The 19,941-nt window shown below is 43.9% G+C and overlaps 1 protein-coding gene across 1 annotated transcript; it reads left to right on the plus strand.

Moving 5' to 3' along the window:
• The first annotated feature begins 6,247 nt into the window (after positions 1 to 6,247).
• LOC120745032 (caspase-1-A-like) lies at positions 6,248 to 7,286 on the plus strand. Its single transcript, XM_040049640.1, has 2 exons — positions 6,248 to 6,310; positions 6,884 to 7,286. The coding sequence occupies exons 1-2, from the start codon at positions 6,298 to 6,300 to the stop codon at positions 7,231 to 7,233; spliced, it is 363 nt and encodes a 120-aa protein (XP_039905574.1). The 5' UTR covers positions 6,248 to 6,297; the 3' UTR covers positions 7,234 to 7,286.
• Positions 7,287 to 19,941: the final 12,655 nt, after the last annotated feature.

Consider the following 19,941-nt stretch of genomic DNA (forward strand, 5'->3'; position numbering starts at 1 on the left):
GTCAACCACGAAACCCCGTTGAACTGTGAGGGGTACGTTCCATGCACATGCATGCTCCCACTGCATTGTCCCTGGTGAAGTCGAGGACAACACAAGGTCGCAGATATGACTGGCATAGCGCCATCAGGGAAGCGCAACAACGGAGTATGCAGGATAGCCAGAGGCCAGTAGAATGCTCAAAGCTGGAAGGACACTAAAACAACTCAGACCTCCACGATGCACGTCGAGCAGAGAATAGATACATAAGATAGTAGTGCAATAAGTAAGAGTGGCAACAACCTGAGGTAGCTATTTCTACAGAGGAACCACAGCTAGCTGCAACACACAACCCCGTCAAGCTAAAGGGTTCTACGCATTGCTTCAACACCCGCATCACACAGACACAACCAACACAAGAGGATTCTACCCGAGCAGAGGCAGCACAGAGCTCTAACTCTCTGACGTCGACTGAGGTAATGCGAGAGGAACACTAACCCCCGAAAAAAGGGCAGCAGGCCCTGCGCATCCTCGGGCGTCAACCAATGAATGTGTCCCCCTGTCATTCAGCAAATTTTTTGGGAAGGATGCTCGGAGAAGATCTGTCATTTAAAAAAGATTTATTTGTTTTGACAGCTGAAATTCACGGTTGACAGCCCGCCGTGGACCTCTATGTAAATAGGCAGCAATGCTCAACAGAAAGGGGTCACACGGAAATCAGGCAGTAAAGGTTTTTTACTATCAAAAATAATAACTAACAATATTCAGCTGTCATGCCGAATTAAGCTTCGACATTCAAAAGTTTGAGTGCCACACTCATACAAGCAAATTTGCACGAATGTAGATAAATGATAGATATGCTGCTGCATTTTAGGTAAAATAAATCAAAAATTTTCAATCCCACAAACCGCCCAAAATAAATTAAGAAAGAAAATTGGATTAACCTCCAAACGCGTAAGTGTCAGAGCTATTACAGATACACAGTGGAGAGTAGCCTACAAACTTCAGTCAACAGTGTCGTAACGGAACGAATTACTCAGGGGTTAAGAAGGCTCTCGCAGCATGGTTGTCAAACGACACACCACATCTGAGGAGTACCCTCCTACAACACCACATACAGGACATTACACATCAGTGAGGAAAAGGGCAACACAACATCATCAAGGACAGCACCGGCGACCCACAGTACAACAGTGGTTCCAATATCGCCACTGGTAGAATTGCAGATCAAAGGAGTGGGAAAGCAAGAAAACCAGCGAAAAAACAGTTTCTTATCCAAAGGCCACAGGCACACTGAATGCAACCAGAATAGTCAAACTGGGTTACCTAACCTGTAAATTTGCAATTTTGGCACAATCCACACAACGTAATAGCAAATGTAAAATACCCATAACCTGTAAAAATTTGCAATGTATTGCTACATAGAATTCCTAATTGCATATTCCGGTGGGTAATACATTATCCATTGCATCTGTCGCACCATATTGTGACACCAAGCCGTATCCTGCTATGAACAAAAGCAGTAAACAAAAAACAAGTCAGAAGAAAATCCTTTTATTACTACTACTCTAACTCTATTAGTCACGATATAAGCTAATAATAATAATAATGATCAGGAGATCAAAATATTTGCTGAGGAAGCTGTTATGTGTCGTATGTGTCTAATATTTAGCGTCTTTTCTCTATCTCCTTTAGTACCATTTCAATGTTTTAAAGACAATGCTGTCTGCATTTTGTCAGGTTTTTCCTGTGGCGTTTAGGTCGACCAGTTGCTCCCTAAACTTGGCTGGTTAAGGCACAGAGTTGCACAGCAATGCATGAGAAGAACAAAGGGTGCGTTGATGAGTGATGGGTTGACAGGTGTTGTTGATGTGGTGAATGTTTTCAGTATAATACCAAGGAAATCGTCTTCCAAGAAGTTTTCAGACTGGAAAAACTGGAAATCTCAGACAGCACAGTTTCTGTTGGGGGCACGCCTGTTTTTTCCGTGAAGCAGTGCTGACGCCTCAGTTCATAAAGGGTGTTTGGTTGGCATACCCCACAGCTGTATGTGTGCAGTGCTTGAATCTGTGAATTCTGCTATCTTGAGAAAAGTTAAAACAATGACGTTCAAAGAATTAGACTTTTGGAAAAAAAAATCTTTTCATTTATAATTTAATCCTTAAAATTGCTTAACTGTTGCCCATTCTGGTCCCAGGGATCCAACAGACTATGGTCACATGAGTCTCTACCCTCATATTTCTAGCAATAAACTAGTATGTTTAGGGGTCTTTGCTTAGTGGGGAAAAAAGTTTGGTAACATAAACAGGCTGGTGGTGTCCCAATGTCTTCTGTTTTGAACTCCCTTCTCACAGTCACCCAGCTGGCCTGAGTTTGTAGTCTTCAATGAAAGTTTTCAGACTTCATAAACAAGAAGCCACAAGCAGTAGAATTTTATGCACAGCACACGTGGTCTTTGTAAATCAGTAACAACAACATTCATTTACCAAGGTTGAACTAAAACACAAACCATGGTGGTTTTGATATGACAACGTGCTTGAGTCAAGAAGTCAAAGAAGTCTTCTCTATGTTGGACAAAATAACAAGAATATTCAAGAAAATTCCACATGAAAATTACGGAGAGGGACAGGAAACCTACAATAAAATCGATCACACGCTAAATTGTGTTTCACTTTAATCAGAGCCAATCGGCATTCTTGGAGGCGTGTTTTGGAGTGTGCTCCTATATAGGTTTCCAAGCATAACTTTTTTTTTTTTTTTTTTTTTTTTTTTTTTGTGTCCCGTTTGGATCTATAGCCATCAGAATTGGTTGTCTTAAGGCCAAGAAAGATGCCAAGCGGATTTATTTTACCAAGTGGATCATCATGGCCTTGCCATATTGGTCCATTTGATTGACCTTTATTATAATTATGAATTTATTTTATTTTCAGTTGCTACAAAACGGGACAGACAGTGACTGGGGAGAGGACCAGGGAGAAAGATGAAAGAAAGAGAGGGAGAAGAAAAGAAAACCAAATGGGAGAAGAGAACGTGGGAAGGGGGGGAAGAAAGAAAAAAACAAAACAAAAAAAAAAACACCTGGGTCACCTGTATGGAGAAAAAAAACAGAATAGAAAGCAAACAACAAGAGCAACATAATAAAAAAGCAGCACCATCACAATAAACTAGTTAGCCGTAGATATCAATAGTTACTAAATAATAACGATATTGTGCAGCACGCAAGATAGACAGCGCACAATGTGCTTTGAGGCAGCAGCCAAGAAATGTGTAGTCCGCGTCTGTGAATACCCGTGTGTACACCTGGGTGGCTCAGCATGCTTGCATCCAAAGGTTTCTCCATGTAACGATCTGCTAGGGAGTGTGGGGGGGGGCCACAGCCCCGTCCTCCAGGGTGTGAAGCACGGTATTGAGAGATAAAAACTCCAGACATCCAGAGGCCCCCAGAACACAAGAGACAAAGGAGACCAAACAGAGGGGCAGCTTGCTCCACTGTCCAGTAAAAGCTGATGAGAGTCCCAGATGAGGGTTCCCTCAGCAGCCGCGGAGGCAGAAGCTCAGGGGGGGTTACAGTGACGCGCCCGTGAGATCCGCCGGCAGCCAGCCGTGTGACTGAGTGACCGAGCCCCAGGCCCGAGAGCCCGGGGGGCAACCCACCTCAGAAGTGGCCCGAGCGGCCCCAATAAGCGGGCCAACCAAGGAGTGAGCCGGTTGTGTACCTGGACGCCCACCCCCAGACACAAAGAAACACCAATCGCACCGACACCTGAGGGAGTCCGCCACCGGCCAGGGGAAGTGGTGGTGGGTGGAGATAGGCCTCCAAAACCTTGGAGGGCCTGAGATGTCCCCAGAAGAGGTGGCGCCTGACACCAACCTGACATATAGACACAGACATACAGGCACACACAGACACAAACATCCATTCCCACCCTCATGCTCTCATATGCACTTACTCCACACTCAACCAACGTGGAGACAGACATAAAGAGATGCTGTACACACGATCACACTCCCCAAGCGTACTCTACGAACCGGGTCTAGGTACCCTTGCCCCTGGAGGGGGGAACTGCACCCAGACCCAGGTGGTGTTACCCTTTTCCCTGCGGTGGGGAGAGGCAGACCGCCCCGACTCCGCAGCAGCAGGGAGGCCCCACACTCCAGACCGCAGTCGGACGGCCAACTCCTCCTCCTGGCCCCCCTGCTCCAGCAGGTCGCAGAGAACGGGGGTGAGAGAAGACTCCAAACCTCCCTCCACCCGCTCATTGTAGTGTTGATGCATGTGTGTTCTAAGCTTACATTAAAACCCAGGAGGGCATGGAGCTACCTGCCAGAGAGCAGCAGGTAAGCGCATAGTCCCTCCTGCTAGCCCTCAATGTCTACGTGTATTTAAAATTGAGAGGTGGGGCAACGACGCCAGGGGTGAGGTGTACACCCTGATGGTAATTTGGACTCCGTGTATCGTGCCCACCCCCAAGATCCTATATGTACAGTGGGGCAAAAAAGTATTTAGTCAGCCACCGATTGTGCAAGTTCCCCCACCTAAAATGATGACAGAGGTCAGTAATTTGCACCAGAGGTACACTTCAACTGTGAGAGACAGAATGTGAAAAAAAAAATCTATGAATCCACATGGTAGGATTTGTAAAGAATTTATTCGTAAATCAGGGTGGAAAAATAAGTATTTTGGTCATAACAAAAATACAACTCAATACTTTGTAACATAACCTTTGTTGGCAATAACAGAGGTCAAACGTTTACTATAGGTCTTTACCAGGTTTGCACACACAGTAGCTGCTATTTTGGCCCATTCCTCCATGCAGATCTTCTCGAGAGCAGTGATGTTTTGGGGCTGTCGCCAAGCAACACGGACTTTCAAGTCCCGCCACAGATTTTCTATGGGGTTGAGGTCTGGAGACTGGCTAGGCCACTCCAGGACTTTCAAATGCTTCTTACGGAGCCACTCCTTTGTTTGCCCGGGAGCGGTGTGTTTTGGATCACTGTCATGTTGGAAGACCCAGCCTCGTTTCATCTTCAAAGTTTCTCACTGATGGAAGGAGGTTTTGGCTCAAAATCTCACGATACATGGCCCCATTCATTCTGTCCTTAACACGGATCAGTCGTCCTGTCTCCTTGGCAGAAAAACAGCCACATAGCATGATGTTTCCACCCCCATGCTTCACAGTAGGTATGGTGTTCTTGGGATGCAACTCAGTATTCTTCTTCCTCCAAACACGACGAGTTGAGTTTATACCAAAAAGTTCTACTTTGGTTTCATCTGACCACATGACATTCTCCCAATCCTCTGCTGTATCATCCATGTGCTCTCTGGCAAACTTCAGACGGGCCTGGACATGCACTGGCTTCAGCAGCGGAACACGTCTGGCACTGCGGGATTTGATTCCCTGCCGTTGTAGTGTGTTACTGATGGTGACCTTTGTTACTTTGGTCCCAGCTCTCTGCAGGTCATTCACCAGGTCCCCCCGTGTGGTTCTGGGATCTTTGCTCACCGTTCTCATGATCATTTTGACCCCACGGGATGTGATCTTGCGTGGAGCCCCAGATCGAGGGAGATTGATCTTGGTCTTGTATGTCTTCGATTTTCTGATGATTGCTCCCACAGTTGATTTTTTCACACCAAGCTGCTTGCCTATTGTAGATTCACTCTTCCCAGTCTGGTGCAGGTCTACAATACTTTTCCTGGTGTCCTTCGAAAGCTCTTTGGTCTTGGCCATGGCGGAGTTTGGAGTCTGACTGTTTGAGGCTGTGGACAGGTGTCTTTTATACAGATGATGAGTTCAAACAGGTGCCATTCATACAGGTAACGAGTGGGGGACAGAAAAGCTTCTTACAGAAGACGTTACAGGTCTGTGAGAGCCAGAGATTTTCCTTGTTTGAGGTGACCAAATACTTATTTTCCACCCTAATTTACGAATAAATTCTTTACAAATCCTACCATGTGGATTCATGGATTTTTTTTTCACATTCTGTCTCTCACAGTTGAAGTGTACCTCTGGTGCAAATTACTGACCTCTGCCATCATTTTAAGTGGGGGAACTTGCACAATCGGTGGCTGACTAAATACTTTTTTGCCCCACTGTATGTGTAATGAGAGTGTGAGTAATGTGAATGTCTAAGTTGTGGGATAAAATTGAGGCAGAGGCAGCCAGAAGGGGACAGGGGGGGGGGGGGGGGGGGGGGGTAGCCTCCTCTGCACCCTGGTGACACACCCCTACTCCAAGGCCCTGCATGTGTGGGTGGTTGTGGTGGACAAACATAACTTCTTAAGCAAGTAATACAAAGCTTGCGATACAAGAAGGGTTGGAAATGGCAACCAATGGTAAGACTTTGTCAAAATTATTTTGATGCTACATATTAATGTTGACGATTATGCTGAAAATTAAAATGCTCTCTCCTGCTGCTGTGTGTTTAAAATAGCACAAAGAGCACAATTAAATTCAGTTGATGAATAGCTGCTCAATCTGAAAGTGATGTTGCAGAGGAGGACAAGACAGAAACATTAAGTATGGCCAGAAAGTTTGACTCACATATGCTGTTTATTAAATACATACAGAATGTCATCTGTTCTTTACCAGTTATGTCTGTGCATTATTTTTGATTTGGTAGAAAAGTTATCCAGAGCATAAAATAAAAGGTTTTAAAACGATAAAAATCTGTATTTAGAATAAAGTTGTTTTCCTCTAGGATTATAGTTCATCTTTGTGTTCAAGGAGTGACTGTGCACACTTGCTGTTCAGTGCTCTTCAGTTACATTTCAGTTTCAGTTATAATGTTGTTTTCTTGCTGTTATTTGAGATAAACTGGTTATTAAAAATGTGTCAAATGTGTATTATTCTACAAATAGCTCTTGTGTTTTGCATCTTTTAATTCTGCTGCATTTTTATTTATACAGACAATCTACAGACAATGAACAAAAACAGAAACTATTTGGTTGAAAACCTAAGCAAATCAACATTTAAAGATCTCCTGGATGACCTTCTGCAAGATAAAGTCCTGAGTGATGCAGAGAGAGATGAAATTCTTGAAACAACTCCAGTCACAAAAGATCGGGCCCGCAACCTTGTTGACGTGGTGAAGAGGAAAGGAGAGGAGGCAGTAAGTTGCTTTCTGGATCATCTTGAAAAACGAGATGAGAATCTTTACAAGAACCTACCTGAACCGGCGAAAGGGAAGTCTACAGGTGAGCTCATTAGTGTGACATTCTGTAAGTTCAACTTACACATGGCCAGCATCAGCAAATGACAAAGAAATATATATGTGAAGTTTTCATCGGTGGTCTAATATATGTTGTTCTGTGTTTTGGGAAGAAGATCATTCGCGAAGGAGAAGCCCAAGCCTGATAACTTCTGAAAATTCAATCCAAAGTGTAACTGCATGAATTATTTACCTCAATAACTTCTTTAAATGTGAGCAAGATGGGCAATTGCCAGTGATAACTGTGCCATTTTCTGTAATCTAAATAGACATTAAAGTCAAATTCAAATGATTAGGCCATATTTTTTTCCTGAATCACAATTACTCTCCTCACAGCTTTCCATGTTTCCTTGAGAAGATGTAAATCCATGGAACAACGGGCCAGAAATTAAAAATAGCAGTACAGGAAAAAAAGGAAAGATGAAACACTAATTACTAAAAGTATAATATTTGGATAACCATGCAATCCCTGAGTAATAAAGTTGTAATTTCTGTGCACTGCTAAATATTTTTAATACAGCAAACCCATGATAATACTGTTTACGATTTGCTATTACTATATTTATTTGCTGAAATACCTCATACTGATGCAATCATTAATCCTGTATGTTAAATAGGCTAAAATGTACAGGTTAACTTTGATGTTACTGCCAAAACATACAAAGATGCATCACATTAATAAAGGTCAACTAAGTAACTCAAGTTATTATTGGTGTATTTTGTCATAATATGAAAGAGAAAATATAAAGACATTAATCACATAATTTGTAAAGACTCTGTTTCCATTCCATATCTTCATTCTGACATACACTAAATTGGCAAACGTGGTCAGTCATCCATCCTAATCACTGAATTCAGGTGTTACAATAACATCCATGACCATGGGATTATAAAATCAGCCCCCAGGCATACAAACTGTTTCTACAAATAGATTGTGAACTAATAGATTGGTCTCTGGAGCTCAGTGAAATAAAGCATGGTACCATGATAGGATGTTACCTGTGCAGCAAGTGCTGTCGTGACATTTCCCACTACTAAATAATCCACAGTCGGCTGCTAGTGGGAGTTAGCGTTAATTTGGAAGCATGACCCATTTAAACATTTTACAACAAGTATGTGCACTTACTTTACTGTCCCCACATCATTGATGCCTATTGGGGAACCGAAACAATCAGTCACATTTAACTGTGGAAGAACTACCTCCAGAAGTGTCAAAGAGTGTGAATGAATTAGTTGCATGAAGCGCTTTGAGTGCTTAGACAGAGAAGAAAATCGCTATATAAGAACAAGTCCATATACTAAACATAGCAAAAATACTATGACTTGGCAAAAAACTACATTTAGCACTAATTCTATAACATAGCAGGAACACTATAATTTAGCAGAAGTACTACATTTGGCACAAATACTAGAATTGTACAGAACTGTAATGAATTAGCAGAAATATTGAACAAGGAAAACAGTAAGCTGAAAAAAGCTGCACAACAACAACAACAACAACCTTTATTTATAGAGCACATTAAAAGCCTTAGGCATACCAAAGTGCTTTACAAAAAAAAACAATAAAATAATACAGTTAAGAGCATTAATATCAATATAATAAGAACAGCAGACAATGTTCACAGTAAAAAGCCACTGATAAAATGGACTGCAGCACATAGATTATAGCAGACCCAGTGCCGCATGATAGAGAACACCAAGAATGAAGGAGTAGTAAAAAGTTAATGCAATAGGTCGCAGTTAACAAGTCAGCATTTAACGAGTAGAGAAGGCAAGTTCAAAGCTGCACAAGCTGAAGTTCTGTCAAAAGTAGTTGTGTTGAATGGGGAGAAATTGGCAGAAAATGTACAGAGGTAAGAAAGCACCAGAAAATCTAAGCTAAACAGCCGGTAGATAGACCACATTCAAACATAAACACACACATACTATTAAATCTGATTCTTTTTCATTCTTTTCTGGAAAGGAGAACACGACTAAGTGTGGTCAAATCTAAAAAAAAACCTTTATTCTACATTTCCGGAAAAGGAGAGCTGCGGACGCTAGTGTTAGGTTTTGTATTGTTGATTGTCATTTATGCTCAGAAATATTTAACCATATATGCTTAGAGGTGAAGTCAAGTCAAGTCAACTTTATTTGTCAATTCTGCCACATGTACAGGACATACAGAGAATAGAACTTTTGTTACTCTCAAACCCTAGATGAAATAGCAAATGAACATTTAAATATAAGAGAGTGATTAAAAAATGCAAATAAAATAATTAAAAAGTAAAAATTTAAATAAATACAATACAATTTTACGTATAACAAGAAAGCTATGCAATATACAATATACAATATTCAAGTAAGGGTAAATGACATTGAGTGTAAACCAGGCAGAGTAGTGCAAATAGGCAAAGAGTGCAAATGGAGATTTAGTAATGTACGGTAAGAGATAGTGTAACAACAAAGTCTTATGAGGTAATGGCAGTCCAATGCTCCACAAAGTGACTGGTAACTGGTGCAGGCCAGTGAGTGAGTCAGAGTGTGTGTGTGTGTGTGTGTGTGTGTGTGTGTGTGTGTGTGTGTGTGTGTGTGTGTGTGTGTGTGTGTGTGTGACAGAGTTCAGTGAGACCATGGAGGAGAAGAGGGGAGAGGGGGCAGAATCGGGAGGGAGTTAAGCTTCCTGACAGCCTGATGGATGAAGCTGTCCTTCAGTCTGCTGGTCCTGGCCTGGAGACTCCGCAGTCTCCTCCCTGACGGCAGCAGCTTGAAGAAGCTTTGCATTGGGTGCGTGGGATCAGCCGCTATGCAAAGGGCTTTTTTAGTGAGACGGGTGCTGTAAATGTCCTGGAGGGAGGGGAGAGAGACACCAATGATCCTCTCTGCAGCCCTCACTATGCGTTGGAGGGTTCTATGACAGGACGCATTGCGGGCTCCAAACCACACAGTGATGCAGCTCGACAGGATGCTCTCGATGGTGCCTCTGTAGAAAGTGTACATGATGGGGGCTGGTGCTCCTGCTCTTCTTAGTTTGCGGAGAAAGAAGAGACGCTGCTGTGATTTCTTGGCCAGTGCTGTGGTGTTGTACGTCCAGGAGAGATCCTCTGTGATGTGCACACCCAAGAACTTGGTGCTGCTCACTCTCTCCACAGACGCTCCATCAATGGTCAGAGGAGCATGTTGGGTGTGCATTCTCCTGAAGTCCACGACAATCTCCTTCGTCTTCTCCACATTCAGAGAGAGATTGTTGTCAGCACACCACGTGGCCAGGCGTCTCACCTCACTTCTGTAGTCGGTCTCATCCCTGTTGCTAATGAGACCCACCACCGTTGTGTCATCCGCAAACTTGATGAAGAGGTTGGAGCTATATGATGGAGTGCAGTCATGGGTCAGCAGAGTGAAGAGGAGGGGGCTCAGCACACACCCCGTGTTTAAAATGATGGTGCTGGATGTATTACTGCCGACCCGTACTGCTTGAGGTCTTCCGGTGAGGAAATCCAACAGCCAGTTGCACAGTGAGGTGTTGAGCCCCAGCTGGACCAGTTTTTGAGTGAGCTGTTGGGGGATTATAGTGTTGAATGCTGAACTGAAATCTATGAACAGCATTCGAACATATGAGTCTTTTTTGTCCAGGTGTGTGAGTGCCGAGTGGAGTGCAGTGGAGATGGCATCATCGGTTGAGCGGTTTGGCCGATACGTAAACTGGAAGGGATCCAGGGAGGGGGGCAGGACAGTCTTGATGTGTTTCATGACTAGTCGTTCGAAGCACTGGTGTATAATCAATTGTGTAGTGATAGGATGTGTGATCTTTAGCAGGCTGCAAAGGCTTGCTGTGCATTCCACCTACATCCCGGGAGCATGGGAAGAGGTCGTACCTTGTTTTATTGTTTTATGGTAGGATAAACGTATCTATATCTGTTTTAGGCTAAGTGCCTTTTGTTTAGATGAACTGTTGGACTTCCAGACCAGCAGGTTTAGGGAAGTCATTTATGGGGTCACACTCTGACCCCCCCACCCCACACACACACACACACACACACGGTACTCTTTGTTTGTATGTAGACGTCATATGTTAATGACCCTATGCATATTCATGTTATCTCAATAAAAGAGCAGTGTTACGGGGGAGCAGACGAGAGCAACTGGGGTCAAGCGAAGGAACGGCGTTTGTCCGGTTCTCTCCCGTGCACGAGGAACATGAAGAACTTTGCCTACTTCGTGTCTTGCTTGCTGTGTAATTATATTGTCTTCAACGTTCCAGCGAATAGGTTTAAGCTACAAACCTATCATTAATTGGTCCTTCGATGCCGGATCCCTGGAGTCGACATTCACCGAGGGGAGAAGAGACACGCTGAAAGACTGACGTCAGCCAGAAAGTTCCTGTGGATTAACTGTCTGTCTTTTCTCCTCGATGAATGACGATCGGCGGGATCCGAGGCTGATATTACACGCTAAGCAACGCCAAGTAAGTCCCTAGAGCCCGACTCTATAACCGTGTGGTTGTGCAGTCTCCGCCACTTTGTGAGGCGTTGAGAAGTTCGCTACTTTGTGGAGTGATAAGTGAGTTTTTCGCTGCTTTGTGGAGCGATAACTGGGTTCCTCGCTGCTTTGTGGAGCGAGAGGTGAGTTCTCTGCCGCTTTCCGGGGCGATCGTGGCTCAAGAGTTGGGAGTTTGCCTTGTAATCGGAAGGTTGCCTGTTCGAGCCCCGGCTTGGACAGTCTCGGTTGTTGTGTCCTTGGGCAAGATACTTCACCCGTTGCCTACTGGTGGTGGTCAGAGGGCCCGGTGGCGCCAGTGTCCGGCAGCCTCGCCTCTGTCAGTGCACCCCAGGGTGGCTGTGGCTACAATGTAGCTGCCATCACCAGTGTGTGAATGTGTGTGTGAATGGGTGGATGACTGGATATGTAAAGGTCCTTAGGGACTAGTAAAGCGCTATATAAATACAGGCCATTTACCATTTGTGGGACGTTGAGAAGTTCCGCAGGGTCCAGACTGTGCTGGACAATAGGCCTATTTTGTGTTGTTGTTGTGTTTGTGTGAGTGGGTGTGGAGCAGAACACGTGGTCTGTGACACCGGCTGTTGTTGTTATCTGTTGTTATCATGGGTTTCTAAGCAACCAAGAGTGAGTCAGAGGGTGACAGATGTTTATGCTGGACTTTGCTCCTGGCAGCACAAAGTATTTAAAAAAAAGAGAGCGACGGCTCCTTAGCTGCGCGCGTTCACGCGAGCACGGTCGCGCGGGTTTCACGCGGACCTGAGCCGTGCGGTTAATCGTAGGCTTATAAATGGAAGAGATTCAAATGTTAGAAGTTTTCAGAAAACACACCAGCCTTGAAGAGCGTGTGGAGAAGGCCAGCCCACATCAGCAGCACTTAAGATATGCTCTGGTGAATGGCTTTCCCCCACCCCTTGCTGACACAAAATGTTTATTCTTTAGCTTGCCCTGATCGACAACAGCCTGTGTGCCAGACCATAGATTTAATTGAGGTGGATAATTGTTAAAAGTAATCTGCATTAAATTTAGAGTTGCTCAAATTCAGTACAATGACATATGAGATGAAGTGATATAGGCAACTATTTTAACTAATGATGTGCATAGAGGCACTTGACCTGTGTGAAAGACTGTCGTCTTATTATGAGCCATTGTTGAGATATAGAGCACACCTATGAAAACAACTAATATGCTGAACCCTGTATGAAACAGCTGAAAACTACATAATTGAGAAGCTGAACTGATTGTGAAAGTGCAAGTCTTTGCCACTGTGGGCAAAGCACGCAATCACTGTGAGAAGTTGCGTTGCGGTCTCTTCTGATCTGATGAGCAAGCTACACATTATCAGATCGAGAGCTAGCTGAGAACTACTCAAAGAGAGGGAAACAGAACTATGATAACTGTGATAACTGGAGTGTGCAGCGTTTCCGTGAGCAGTTTTCCTGCATCTTGACTCGTGTGTAGAGTGTTCATAGCATCGGCATCATGTTTTTGTTTATTTGTTTTGTTGGGTTGAAAATAATTAAATAAACTTGTGATCATGCCTATGGATCACCATGGCACATATCATCAGCCATATGATTTATTTACGCAGATGAAAAAGTGAGTGTGAATGTGTCTAACATCACAGTGTTTTTGTGCGCTGTGTAAAAGTAATTGCCTCTGATTGTGAGAGCGGTGATTCTGCAGGTCACCAGCTATTGCAAAGAAAAAAACAAAAGAGTAAAAAAGAGACAAAATTTACATTGTAGATGAAAATAATCATAGGAAAAAGGTTTTGTGTTGATCAGCCAAGAACAACTACAATCTCATTTTCTGCTTTTAAGAAAGGACTGTTCACAAAAACACAGAGAGAGAGAGAGATGTGTGTTGATTAAGCAGTGATGATAATAATGAAAATGTCTTAGTTTATCACTTTCAGGTGCAAAGCAGACCTGAATCAATTTTCCACATGCAGCGGTCGGAAGAAAGTTATAGTTTAACATCATTGGAAACATTCAGGCCAAGTTTCCGGCTGACTTATTTACAATACCATGTGTCTCTCAAACTCACAAGCGAGCTCTCACTCCTCCCTGAAGACAAGGAATGCAGCTCCAAAGAGCAATAACATGGCAGATAAAGAGACAGGAGCAAAGTCCTGAGCAAAGAGTCCCAGCAAAGCAGCAGCAGTGTGGACAAACAGCATCAGAGAAGAAGAGCAAACCCATCATCCTGACTGATCGGATGAATGGCACTGTGTTTCCAACAAGCTGTGCATGTGAAGAAAACTTTTGAGGAGAACTGAGGAGACTGTTGGAGTTTGACATTTGCCACCTTTGGAGAAAAATGGGAAGAAGAGACAGTGGAACACAGGACAAAGCTGAAGGAGAACTGCCAGCTGTTGGACTGTTGAAGTGGGAGACGACAACAGAGTGAGAGGACAACAGAGTGAGAGGACACAGTGTGAGAGTAAGTGGAAACACAGAGGAATGCTGTTATTTAATCTGGGAAATCAAACTTGGGGTTAGCAAACCAGGGGAAAAGAAAACTGACTGCTTAAGTTGGAAAATTGTGAAGGAGTCTGAAACACTGCAAAAATAGAAACATATACAAAATCACACACACAAGCAGAACATGCATTAACCCTACTAACACAAATACAAGAGAGCTCATGAAGATTAGACAACATCTTAAGCGTGTGAGTCTGTTTATCATCTTGTCCAAGTCACCTCGTGTGATGCAAAGACCAGTGGACTCATAGCACATTAGTTAAGAAATGATCAAATAATAGCAGAGAAGTGTGTAGGAGAGGCAGCTTTAAGAACATGCTCTGCTGGATATGCAGCTCCACAGACATGCATTAAACCTGCCTAATAACACAAACACACATGCAATGAAAATTAGCTTGTTATCTTTCATCAGTGTTAAAATAGTGTCAATTTAGCAGACACTTGTTATCAAATGCTGAATTTATCCAATGCTGACAATTGACTCTCTAGGTTGCAGGACAACAGTTTAACTTTTGGGGGAAAAAAGATCCTGGTTTGACCAACCAGTGATCAGACAATAAATTTAGTTGTTGATATAGTAAATTGGGAGATGCTTCCTGCATGATTGATGCAGCACAAGTAATTTACTGTATGAGGGAAATTCTATTTTTGTGATACTATTTTGAACATGCATTTCTGTTGTCCTGTCAACTTAGTGGGTTAATAGCGGATATGCAAATTAGTTGATCGGTTTTAGATTAATGAAAGGTGACTGAATTCTAGCACGAGTGAATGAGATGTGTTGGAGTTTGTTGTGTGTTGAGTGGAGACTCTAAAACACTGAGTTTCCTGTTTTGATGTGCGAGTGAATCCTGTACCTAGATACACAACTCTGAATACACAAGAACAAACGTCTTTTGTGAAGTGCATGACAACATGTCACATGTTTTATGATGAAGGGAAAAAGGAAAACTGAATAAAATGGGTGTGTGGTTTAAATGAGTGAAAAGCACAGACCTGAGGATTAAACTCATAGCTAATAGGACATTAGGGTTATGTTGTGTGTTGTGCAGCTGATGGTTGGTTTGGAGTGAATCTAGCTGATGGTTTTTCTTTTGTTGTGAAGTTGAGCCTGCCAATTAGTATGATGGTATGATAAACCATGCTAATGGTATGATTTACCCTCCTGAGATGAGGAGCTTGTGTCATGACTTAACAAGGCCTTTTTATTTTGATACTTTTACAGTGCACTGAAAGTTTTGTTCGATAATCTCTGTCATTTGAGCAGATCTGCACGATTAGAACAGAAAGCGCTGTACGACACGTCGTCGAGGAAATTGTTACAAGTGAGTTTCTCCACATTAAAATGGGCTCTGGAGAAAGCCACTTATTTGGGACAATTAGAAAATGAGTGTCCCTGCCCAAAAAGGATTCAGCGAGGTAATCCGAGCTAAAGTCCTTGTTTTTCTTTTTGAAATGACGTCATTTTGCTAAGAGTGGAAACGTAATGCGACGATCGATTCCACTATCAGCAAAGAAAGAATGAATGTATGAATGAATGAATGAATGGATGGAAATCAGAATCAGAATCAGAAAGGGTTTTATTGCCAAATGTTGAGCGGGTTTACAACATTAGGAAATTGCTGCGGTGCTTCAGTCCAAACATACTGTTATAAATACTGTTATAAATTAAGCTTAAATAGACATGAAAATAAAAATGAGAATAAGAATTAAAAGTGCTAAGTAGATAGATATATACATGATATATACATGAGTGCAGGTGGTGATCAGTGCCAAACATGGAATGATGCAGTGAACACAGTTCAGGGTCATGTGTTAGTGGTGGGAACAGTCATACGGTTATTGTTCATGTGTTCAACAGCAGAGGGGAAGAAACTGTTCTTATGGCGAGAGGTTCTGGTGCGAATGGACCGGAGCCTCCTGCCTGAGGGGAGCAGGTCAAACAGACTGTGTCCAGGGTGAGAAGGGTCAGCTGAGATCCGAGCTGCACGCCCCAGTGTCCTGGAGGTGTACAGGTCCTGCAGAGATGGGAGTCTGCAGCCAATCACCTTCTCAGCAGAGCGCACAACACGCTGCAGTCTCTGTTTGTCCCTGATAGTGGCTCCAGCGTACCACACGATGATGGAGGAGGTGAGGATGGACTCGATGATTGCGGTGTAGAATTGCATCATCGTCCGTGTTGGCAGGTTGAATTTCTTCAGCTGCCTCAGGAAGTACATCCTCTGCTGGGCTTTCTTAATGACGGAGGTGATGGTGGGCTCCCACTTCAGGTCCTGGGTGATGGTGATACCCAGGAAGCGGAATGAGTCCACAGAGGTGATGGGGGTGTCAGTCAGGATGATGGGGGGGAGTGGGGCTGTGTGCTTCCTGAAGTCCACAATAATCTCCACTGTCTTCTGGGCATTCAGCACCAGGTTGTTGTGGCTGCACCAGGACACCAGACGTTCAACCTCCCTCCTGTAGGCAGACTCATCCCCGTCCGAGATGAGCCCAATAACGGTGGTGTCATCTGCAAACTTGATTAGCTTGACAGACTGGTGGGTCGAGGTGCAGCAGTTAGTATACAGGGAGAAGAGCAGAGGAGAAAGAACACAGCCCTGAGGGGAGCCGGTGCTGATGGTCCGGGAGTCCGAGACATTCTTTCCCAGCCTCACATGCTGCTTCCTGTCCGTCAGGAAGTCAGTGATCCACCGGCAGATGGGATCAGGCACATTCATCTGGGAAAGCTTGCCTCGGAGATGGTCTGGAAGGATGGTGTTGAAGGCAGAGCTGAAGTCCACAAACAGGATCCTGGCGTAGGTTCCTGGGGAGTCCAGATGCTACAGGATGAAGTGTAGAGCCATGTTGATGGCGTCATCTACAGACCTGTTGGCTCTGTATGCAAACTGCAGGGGGTCCAGGAGGGGGGCCGTGAGGGTCTTGAGATAGGAGAGAACCAGGCGCTCAAAAGACTTCATGACCACAGATGTCAGAGCCACGGGTCTGTAGTCATTTAGACCAGTGATCCTAGGTTTCTTGGGGACAGGGATTATGGTAGAGGACTTGAAGCAGGCAGGCACATGACATGCCTGCAGTGAGGAGTTGAAAATGCCAGAAAACACTGGGGCCAGCTCGTTTGCACAGTGTCTGAGGGTGGCAGGAGACACACCGTCTGGGCCGGGAGCTTTTCGAGCATTCAGACTCTTAAACTGCTTCCTCACATCTGCTTCATGAATATGAAGAGTTGTGGTGGGAGGAGGTGGTGTGAAATCCTCTTTTGTGTGGGGTGAGGAGGGGGGTGTTGTAGGTGAAGTGTTTGAAGGTGGTGATGGCTCTATGGAGGGGGGAGAGGTGGGGGAATGAGTGTCCAAAGTGTCTCTATTGTTGGGGCCGTTGGAGGTGTGAAGGCTGCCTGATGGCTCGTCAAAACGACAGTAAAAGTCGTTGAGGGTGTTGGCCAAGTGCAAGTCATCAGTGGAGTGGGGGGTTTTAGGCTTGTAGTTGGTGATATTCCTAAAACCTTTCCACACAGAGGCCGAGTCATTCTCTGAGATCTGCTGCTTCATCTTCTCAGAGTGCTGGTGTTTAGCAACGTCCGTTAGCAAAAAATAAAAAACAAAATGACTGACTGGTAAAAGCTGACAAGACTTTACTGATGTAGCACGACTCAAGGTTAACCCCCACCTGACAAAGGTGCAGATGAATTTATGTGTTTCTTTTTACAGGAGCAGAAAGATGACAGCAACATTCGAGGTTGCATGACGATTGAACCTTTTAAGTGCCACTTTCTGTGTCTGTGCATCTACCAGGGGTGTTATTCACTATCCTGTGTTACTCACAGAGGAAACTGTGAGAAAGTGTGTATACATCTGCGCAGCGCTAACATTTGCATTTTCTTTTCTACAGCATTACAGTTCTTCATGTGACTTGATGATGCGATTTATACCAGGACAACTAGTTAATGTTTTTCTACTACAGGATTTCTGGGTTAATGTGTGAAGAAACTGTGTTTACAGGTTATGAGTTAGTGATGCTGTTACACTGTGTTTTTGGGAAAATGTGAAGGTTACTTTGACAATGTGAATAACATGTGAGAAATTTCCTGTGTTGAAAACTAGTGTCACTTCTTTCCACAGCTATGGATGGCTAACTTTATGGTCTTTTTATAGCACCTCTGGAACCTGTCGACCTGCGTCTGACCACCGGGATGGTCAATGTGTGTTGCTAATGTTTGTTTTTCTAAGAGTACATGTAGAGGATTCAGCAGAAGCGGACAAGTGACATGAGAAAACAAATAAGAGATGCAGTGTTTATGGAATAGTTTAATATGGGCTCATTAGCTGGCCACTTTTGAGCTCATAGTGATTGATGAGTTGTGTGACTTTGCTTAAGAGAAGTCACCGATTACATTAATGTTGACTGAGTACATGGGATGATCCATGTCTGAAGCAAATTATGGAAATAATTGTAGTTTACTGATTTGAGAAAACCTGCACATGACACTTGTCTTGCTAGTGCTGAATACTTATTACTCTTATGATACAATTGTTTATAGCTGTGAAGTTTGATTTCACTTCCAGATCTTGTTTTCCAGGCCATGATGGTGTGTATGCAGGCTCCTAGCAGAGCCAGTTTTTAAGCAAATTTAATAGAAATCCAAGATGGCGACACGTAAATTCTCGGCGTAGAGTCTCGCTCTGGACTGAAATAGGGCTTTGGGCAAAACGGGCCGGTCTAAATACTGACTCTGGGTAGGGAAACCTGAGGATACCGTGTCCGCCTCCACTTGGACTCTGGATTGACGGGCCGGAGCCTGCAGGTGCCTACTGCGTCTATTAGATCCTGGGATTCCTCCTTGTCCTCCCCCGCTCGGACTTGGAACTAGCAGGCCGGGGCCTTTTGTGTCCCCCAGACTCGGAGCTAATCAGGCTGGACTCGGAGCTGGCAGGCCGGAGCCGGCCACATTGTCCGTATTTCGAAGCTAACGAAGCTGGAGTCTGTTACACCGCCCGGACTTGGAGCTAATAGGACGGAGCCTGTTATACTGCCTGGACGCAGAGTTAACAGGCCGGAGACTACACCGTCCGAACACGCAGCTAAGAGGCCGGGTTGGAGCCTGCTACGAAGCATCTCCATCTGATCCCTGGATTGCTTAGTCCACCGCCGCTCGGATTCGGAGCTAATAGGTTGGAGCTTTTTGTATTCACCCCCACTTTGGACCCTGGGCTAACATTATGAAGACGAGGACACTTATCGAAGCTTTATTGTGTGTATTCGTGGTTTGGGACTTGGGACATTGCGGTGCTCCCTGGGTGAAAACTGCAAAATATGAGCTGAGTATGGGTGAGACTTATTTTAGTGGCACTAGGTCAACTGTAGCAGTGCACCTGGAGTCACCAACAATTCATTTGGCTTTGGTTGTAAGCTTAAATCGATATGAAGTATTACCCAAACTACAAGGTTCTCTTGTTCTGTATAATCTTTCACTTTCACTTAATAAAAAGCAGTATTTGTCGTTAACATCTGCAAAGTACGAAAATGCTTTTAAATGTAATATGAAACGAAGGTTAATGATGATTGTTTTACTTTTACTTATATCCGGAGATGTGAAACGAAATCCTGGACCTGAGTTAAAAAGTGTCCAGACCCCTGCCGACTTTAAATCTCAGCCAGGGTTAAAATGTATTCATCTAAACGTACACAGTTTATTACATAAGATGGACTTGGTCAGAATTTGGGCGAAATCGACAAACGTGGATATTGTGATTATCTCCGAAACTTGGTTGTCCAAATCTATTACAGATGACGACATCAA

The sequence above is a fragment of the Simochromis diagramma genome, unplaced genomic scaffold (genome assembly GCF_900408965.1).
Source record: "Simochromis diagramma unplaced genomic scaffold, fSimDia1.1 OVJJ01000032.1, whole genome shotgun sequence".
NCBI lineage: Eukaryota > Metazoa > Chordata > Actinopteri > Cichliformes > Cichlidae > Simochromis > Simochromis diagramma.